We start from the raw sequence: 7,691 nt of genomic DNA, 5'->3' as shown, positions 1-7,691 counted from the left end.
ACCAGAATTGGACAGTATTTCCAAAATGAACTGCAGTGCCTCTCCCACACTTGGGAAGTGCTCATACCCCCGACTCAGTCAGGCGGCAGGTTTTGCTCAGTCCTCTCCATCTATTCAGCAACATTTGGACTCTAAAAATCAGCTGACAGCCCTTGATGCCTGGCTAGGAACAGGATGAATCCCATAGTCATGCAGTGGTAGGGTCGAGGTAGCACTTGTTTTTCAGCAGTTTATAAATATATTTGTCTCCATTTCCTTATTTTAAAGCTCATTGACAGTCATACAGTGATGCAAGTAGAAAACAAGAAAAACCATGTTCTCCTTTATCTGGAAAATGTAAGTTCTGATCGCTTTCTGTTTGATTTTCACAAAGGATGCAAACAGCATGTAATAGACGCACCTACAGCATGGAAATACTCTGTATAGTGAATTTATCATGTTCCCTTCCTCATCAGTTTTGTATTCACTAAGCTGCTTAATCCTCAAGCTGCATGTGACTTTCCTACCTCCCAAACAGCTTCAAACCGACACCTGCCCTACTAGCAACTAGAAATAAGTTAATCAAAAAAAGCACACAGAATTAACCAAAATTCTTTCTCCTTTCAGTCAAGAGCAAATAAACACCATAAAAGAGGTTCCCTTGTGTGTATGTCCCTTTGGTAGGCTTCTGGTAAACCTCAGTTCTTTCAACAGGACATGAAACACCGCTCTGATCTCCTCTGGAGAGATTTCCATTCCTACGCTAGGGCTAGGCTAGTTCATTCCTAAATTTAACCTGTAATCTAATCCCTGGATCAGAATTTTCATAGTAAAAGTACATTTGCTTGGGCTCTGCAGAACTAACAACAGAAGCCAATATCCCAGTGATATACATTGATTCCCAGTTTCTTGGTGGCACATATTGTTCATGTCTGAAATGGGAGGGGTTGGAATACCAGACTATCATCCTGACCATTGGAAGGTCCTGGAGAATTAAGCTCAGTCCTTTGGGACATTTTTTCCTTCTCTGGCAATAGGATGTGTAATAACTACAGAATCAGGTAATACAAGCAAGATAGGAAACCTGCAACTCTTCACTTCAGTTTCACTTTGGACTTTCCAAACATATTTCAGATAACAGATGTCCTACATCTGTATGTGTGGCATCAGTGGGATTTGGAATATACAATCTATCAGTTACCACCCTGGTCTGCTCCAGATGGTGTTGTACAAATAAAAAGACTTATGTGATCCCTGTCCCTCCACTCCCAGATCTCGCAGAAGGAAAGGAAAGAAATCACTTTCTCAGTTGAGCAGGACTTTGTAGTGACCCATCCTAAGCCAGCTCCTGTGCAGATCTATGACTACTATGAAACAGGTAGGTCTTTTATTTTAACAAATAGGAAGTTTGGGGGAAGGACAGGGACAGGGACAGCAGAAACACTGTGTGCATTAAGGGAGACCCAGCACTAGCCCTCCTGGAACCAACACTTCTCTGAGCTCTCACAGGATCTAGATCTAGTGCCAGGGGAGAAACTCATTTCACTTTAGTGTGCTTGGTTCACACTCAAGGTGACAAGTGGGCATGACTGGAAAGTTATAAAAATGCACGTGCCAGAACAAGAGAGATTTCAAGGATCTACAGGCTAAGCATGCGCAGGGTATATCCACTTCCAGGGAAAGTCACAGGAAGTGGTCTCCAGGTTAATGGAAACATTTCTTTCCTTCTTCTCCAGAAGAGTATGCTGTTGCTCAGTATACATCACCTTGCAAAGAGGCTGTTGCAGAAACGGACTAATGATTAGAAAAGGTAAGTGAAAGCCAGAAACAAACCAAGCAGGTAAAGAGGTGAAGTATAAAAGAGCATGAGCAGCGGGATAGGCAGACTGAGTAGAGCAATAACTATTCTCGCAGAAACAGTCTTCAGTCTCCACCAGGCTTTTCAGGGAGCAGCCAGAGACAGTGGCCAGATCCTGTCCCATGACACGTGCTCAGTGGACTCCAAGTGGAGACCATGTTGCTGTTTGTGGGAAGAGCTCAGCCTCTATGATGAAAGAGAAAGTGCAGAATAATGGAGAGGCTGGGAAATACCCTCAGAGTTTCCTCAAAATCATCTACACTTAGCAAGGAATAATCTGCCTAGAGCCATCCTTGAAGGCCCTCCCTCAGAAGCCTACGTTTCAAGAGTACAGGCAAGGTGCTTCACATGGACTTACAGGAACCCGTTCCTGGACAGTTAATACATTGAGGTGTCTTGAGGTCATAGAGGCGGTGTGTTGACTAGTCAGACGTACAATGCTGTCGTGCTGCAGGGGATATCCAGGTGTGTCCTGGTCAGCACAGCAGTTATGCTGGCTATTATCTGCTGAGCAGTTCCCGACAGGTAAGGACACAGCTTGCTGCCAGATCTTGGTCCAGCTTTTGTCTGTTTTAGACAGAAGGAGCTGACTAGCCTGAGTCCTGAGACCTTATTATATACCCTGCAGCTGTTGGTTTATTCTCATTGAGTTTATTTTCTTTTGTATTTTCCCCTGCAGGACCATCATAAATGTTGAACAAGTGGTCAAGCACCCTATTTTCCTCTGTCATTAAGTGCTGGCAAGGGCCATTTTGCCTTACTAATCACAGTGGGAGTCTGTGACATCATTTCAGCTAGTGTGTGATTCTCTGTTTCCTTTCACGGCACCTCTCTCCTCATCCATATCATAATCATGTATACCTTTCCATCAATAAACCTCCCTTTTACACTGGGCCTTGGGTTTGTTTTTGTTCCCAGTTCCACAGAACAAACATTTTAATGACAATCTGCATGTTCAGGCTGCTAGCTGGGGAAGGGTGGGGAGAAATGTTACCCATTGCACCTGCAGCACTCAGCCTCTGCTCCCAGCTCCAGCTGATAACCACCGGCAACTACTGTAATACACAGCATGTCCGGTCCCTTCGGCCTCCGGAGTGTAGAACCCACAGCCCGTGGCTGCTGAACAGCCCTTCACCTTCCCCCCTGCCTCTCCCCCTCGGTGGCGTAAAATTAGAGGTTTATGTATGGACATCATGGACTGACTCTGCACCACGTTTAGTAGGGGAGAGGGTGAAAAAAGGGGCAGGTTTCAGTCCTGGAGTCTGGAGATGGGGCAGAGCCGGGGGCGGGGGGGGCTCCTCCCTCTCCCGCCAGGCGGCGCCGCTGCTCCGCGCCCCGGCGGTGGCATCCAGTTCCACGCCGCTCACGGGGTATGACGACATCCAGCCCCACGCAGCTCATGGGGTATGACGACATCCAGCCCCATGCAGCTCACGGGCAGTGGGATGCAGAGCCACGCAGGCTTACTTGCGGTGTGTACCGGGTACCAACCATCCGCCACGCAGGAGCGGGGAGGAAAAAGGATGGATCTGTCAAGGAGTGGGGGGAAAAAAGGACCCGCCACGCTGGGGCCTGAACAAGAACCTAAGCGACGATGCAAACTGATCAAGTGCTGAGGACTGGTATGTGTTTTGAAAGGATCCGTTTCAGCAGGCAATTTGCTAAAGTTGCGTGTGGACTTGCATTTTTTTTCAGTGAAAATTAATCATCATATCAACACAGAATATTTCTCTTCCCAAATTTTTTTTTTTTTTTGGCAAAAAGAACTAACTAAATATCTTGAGTCGGTGGGATTTGTGTCTCTCAGATACTCAGGCCTGGCTCCTCAATAAACCAGATGTCTGAGTCTCTGCAGGCAGCAGGGTACCCAAACACTCACAGCATCCATCAGCCATGCACAGGGCTGGCCATCCAGGATATGCATGATACTGATGTTATAAAAAGCCATTTCGTTAAGTTTCACAGACGAGGAATTTGTGGGGCATGAAATTGCTTTGGGTAGAGCACAGATTTCCATGCTAAGTTCCAAAATTAAAACTTCACTGGCAGTAGGAGGGAAGCAAGAAAGGCTGTGAATTTTGCTTTCCTGACACACCCCGAACTGTTGCAACTGACACCATTTATATGAGCATCAGACTGGACGAAAGCAAGAGAAATCAATAGTTAGAGTAACAAGGTTGAAAAGGAGAGCAGGCTGAGTGGATGCAGATACAGAATGTGCATCTTTCTGGGGGATTTGCAGCCAATTAAGCCAAGGCTTCAGCATCCCACATGGAACTCATAAAAATCCCCCTCAGGTCTGGCCAAATGTTATTATGTTCAGCCAAACATCATTTTCTGGGAAGAAACAAAGTCCTGAAAAAACAACCAAAAAAAAGCCACATTTTTATCATGCTTGTGAAGCTTTTTTTTTTCTCTTAGGCCAAACCTGAACTATTAAAACATCAGGAGCATATTTCCCACTGCAGACTCTTCCTCTAGATACTGAAAATGTAATATTTGTTACCTGATTTTATCCTGTACTCAAACAGCTAATTGCCGGTTGAAGCCAAATCTAATAAACATCCCATGCTCATACTCTTTCTGCAGATTTTTACATGTTGTCCCCTGCTCCTGCTCCCACAGGGAACAGCAATATTCCTTAAAATGCAGTCCAACACCTCCCAGATTTCTGGAACCTGGCTGTCTTGTTTCAGCTCTTTGTTTAGTGGCACACACCTGAAACTGAAGCAAGTTTATTAATTGCTGACTAAGCAAAACAGGGACATCCATTAGACTGAATGTCAATTCTTCCTCTGTAATCTGATAGTCCTGAGGCATCATATGATTCAGTCCTGGAGACCCGGGGAGTTCTAGGTCTCAGAATATCAGAACTACTTTAATTTTGGCAAGATGTACAGGCTAGGCACACTCTGCTTCCCCTAGGCGTGAGAAAATCAGGCTCACTGGCCCAAGAAGTGCACTGAACTACCCTACTTCTGCCTCCTCGAAGGCACAGATGCTCAGTATTGCATGTCTCACTTCAAAAAAGCTGACAGAGAATGGACACAGATATAAGTATCCACTGAAACTGTTGTGCAGGTCCGTGGACTGAGCCAGAAACACCAGGAGAAATTGGATATTCAAAACTTCACTATGGTTGTCTGCCAGTGCCCTCATGACTGTTCTGCAGCTTCTGGATCTTCTATGGTTCTGTGCATGGCTCTGTTAGAAGTACATTAAAAGCTATTCTGAAATGCAGGTTCTTATGAACAAAAATGAGACAACAAAGAGTATAATCACATGAGAATGTCTTTGATTAAAATGCTCTGTCAAGCTTACTTCCCTTTGTGTTAAATCTTTCTTTGTAGAGTTTATTTGTGTGATAGGAATTGCTTTGCTGCTCATGGGGAGTTCACACTGAAGGATCTGCTAAAGACTGATGTCATGGCCTAGTTAAGAAGAAGGGGAGTTATAATGACCACTCTTGTTCTGGAAACTGAAAGTAAACTTTTTTACTTTAGATGATGAGTCTCATCCACAATGTGGGCAGCAGGATGCAAGATCTAGAGAAAAAACAAATGGACTTCTATGGAAAGATGAGCTCCAGTGTACCAGCATTCTCTTGCTTAGGCCCCTCAATTGCTTACCCAGCACTCTCATTAGAAAAAGGAGTCCTTGGTCCAGGGAATTTGTCTGCTCCATCTTTTGGTTCAAATCCTCTGTGTTTTCTGCAGTGTCACAGGTAATAGTGCCAAGATGTCAAACAATGGCACAGCAAGACATCACCTGTATGACTTCTTTTATTTTCCAGATCTTGTTACCTACTTGTTGATGATCAGGTCTTTTCCTCACCATCCTCCCTCTGTCAAATACGAAGTGTAAGTGATGACCAACCAATTCACTGATCAGAGAAGACCAGAAACGTACCAGAGGAACCTTCAATCAAGAAAAGATGATGTGTCAAAAAGCTCTGAGGAAACAACTGAGTCTTGCTCTCTGATAATTTCTTTGTTGAGTTCATTTGTGACCTACCTGGTGGGCAATTAGGGAGGTAGGGTCATGTCTGCAGTCAAATGACCCCCACCACCTGATTGATCAGACAGGTAACATAAAAGCATGGTCACAGCTCTGGCACCACTGGCTGTGAAATGTGCATCATCAGAGAAGGGCTTCCTGAGGAACATCACTCATGTACATTTTAATTTTTTATTCAAAATTACAATGAAATTTTTTCTCAAAAATTTTTCAAGTGGAGAAGCAACACTGTGCCAGCTAGTCCTCTAGCTCAACAGCAAAAGAAAGCTTCTTTCTGCTCAGCTTCCTAAAGCATCGTCTTTTCAGGGCCAAGAAAATCTTAAAAGCAAAGCATTACATTGAATACAGGATCTACAAGCCTCCTTCAAGGAAACATCTCACTCTTCCCCTTTCTGATCTTCTTGCAAGCTCGACACACTGATCTGCTGGTGCCTTGTGATCCTGCCCTGGAGTCCTCTGCTCCCCCTTCCTGCCACATCACTGTTCCTGCAGGACAAACCATTACCTCCCTTAAGAACGTGACTTCAGCAGGGCTCCTGGACCCCATGTTTTCCCACTGTGTATATAACCTCACAGCTGGGAGATTTAAAAAATCTTATTTGAGAGTGAAGGGAGGGTAAATGTGAACGAGGCAGGCAGAGGTGGAGGGAATAAAAACCACCTAACTGCGTATTGACAGGGCTCTACGTGCATGCTACTAAAGTGCTAACCTTGCACATTTTTTCCAGCCTCCCACTCTTTGGCTCAGTACCCACGGTGAGGTGAAGGCTGGGTTATTACCAGAGGCAATTGCATAACCATGCCACATGTTTTCTACTTCACTTTACTGGAAGTGACTAGCTCTAGGCCCCACGGGTTCCCTTTGCTGTCCCTCCTGTCAAGGCAAGGTGTGTCCACGCTCACTCAGTGCCCGAGCTCTGTGCCATGGCAAAGCTCATCTGGGAAGTCCTGCGTGCCAAGCGTGGGATGCACAGCTGGCTCTCTCCTCACAACCCCTGGCTGCTTAGGTGAGGTCTTGTCCCGTTCCCTTCCCACCACTTGTGTCCAGTGTAGGGTATCCCAAAACACAAGGAACGTGCAGTGGTGTAATGCAGCCAGGGCAGGCTCCGTAGCAGGACACCGTGTTCAAAAGAGTCCTGATATACGTAATGTTCTCCAGCTGTGTTACAGCACCATGGCTCATACCCCCTTCCCTCACCTGAAGGGCCAAACATGACCAGCTGTGCCCTGCCTAACACAGTGCAACAGAACAAAGCAGAGGTGCAAGGGAAAGGGTTAAACATGAGAATATCTGATTTCCTTGCCTTGTACTCCATTAGGACTTCTTGTCTTGCTTTCCTGTAGCATCCTCCATCTCAAAAATCTGGACAAACACTTATCAGCCAACTCCCAGCTCCTCTCTGCACTGGGGAAAGACCCATGTCCTGAGCACCAAATGACATCTGGATTAGCTGTGGCACAGAGAGGCCTGGGCTTGCCCGGTGTCACCCAAAAAGTCAGTCACTGAGTGTACAGCCGTTCCCTCCTGCTGCAGCTCAGCCAGCAGGCTCTGGGCCCGAGGCCCCCGAAGTGCAAGGCCACCAGTCCCCCCAGCATGGCCGGAGGAGCGAGCCCTTGCACAGCCACCACGGCAAGCAGGCATTGCACCATGAAAGTACAGCGTAGTCCACCAGGCAGGTGGCATTGGCACAGCCCTCAGCCGCCGCCTTCTAGCAAAGCTATTCAAAGGGGGCAGGCAGTGATTTGGGGTTTCACTTTTCGGTAGCTAAATGAACATCAAATATAAATGGGAAAAAACCTTGGAATGCCTATGCCATGTAAGTACAGTCCTTTTCTC

General features: G+C 46.1%; 1 protein-coding gene across 1 annotated transcript in view; it reads left to right on the top strand.

Moving 5' to 3' along the window:
• LOC104294533 (ovostatin-like) overlaps nt 1-1,777 on the top strand; it is a 25,693-nt gene extending 23,916 nt beyond the window's left edge. The window contains exons 34-36 of the mRNA XM_009894145.1: nt 268-336; nt 1,252-1,357; nt 1,716-1,777. Coding sequence (XP_009892447.1) covers nt 268-336; nt 1,252-1,357; nt 1,716-1,777 — 237 coding nt within the window. The remainder of the gene's footprint in view (nt 1-267; nt 337-1,251; nt 1,358-1,715) is intronic.
• The last annotated feature ends 5,914 nt before the right edge of the window (nt 1,778-7,691 follow it).

The sequence above is a fragment of the Charadrius vociferus genome, unplaced genomic scaffold (assembly GCF_000708025.1).
Source record: "Charadrius vociferus isolate BGI_N301 unplaced genomic scaffold, ASM70802v2 scaffold561, whole genome shotgun sequence".
Classification (NCBI taxonomy): Eukaryota; Metazoa; Chordata; class Aves; order Charadriiformes; family Charadriidae; genus Charadrius; species Charadrius vociferus.
The sequence above is the reverse complement of the archived record's forward strand: the minus strand, read 5'-3'. Positions and strand labels throughout refer to the sequence as shown.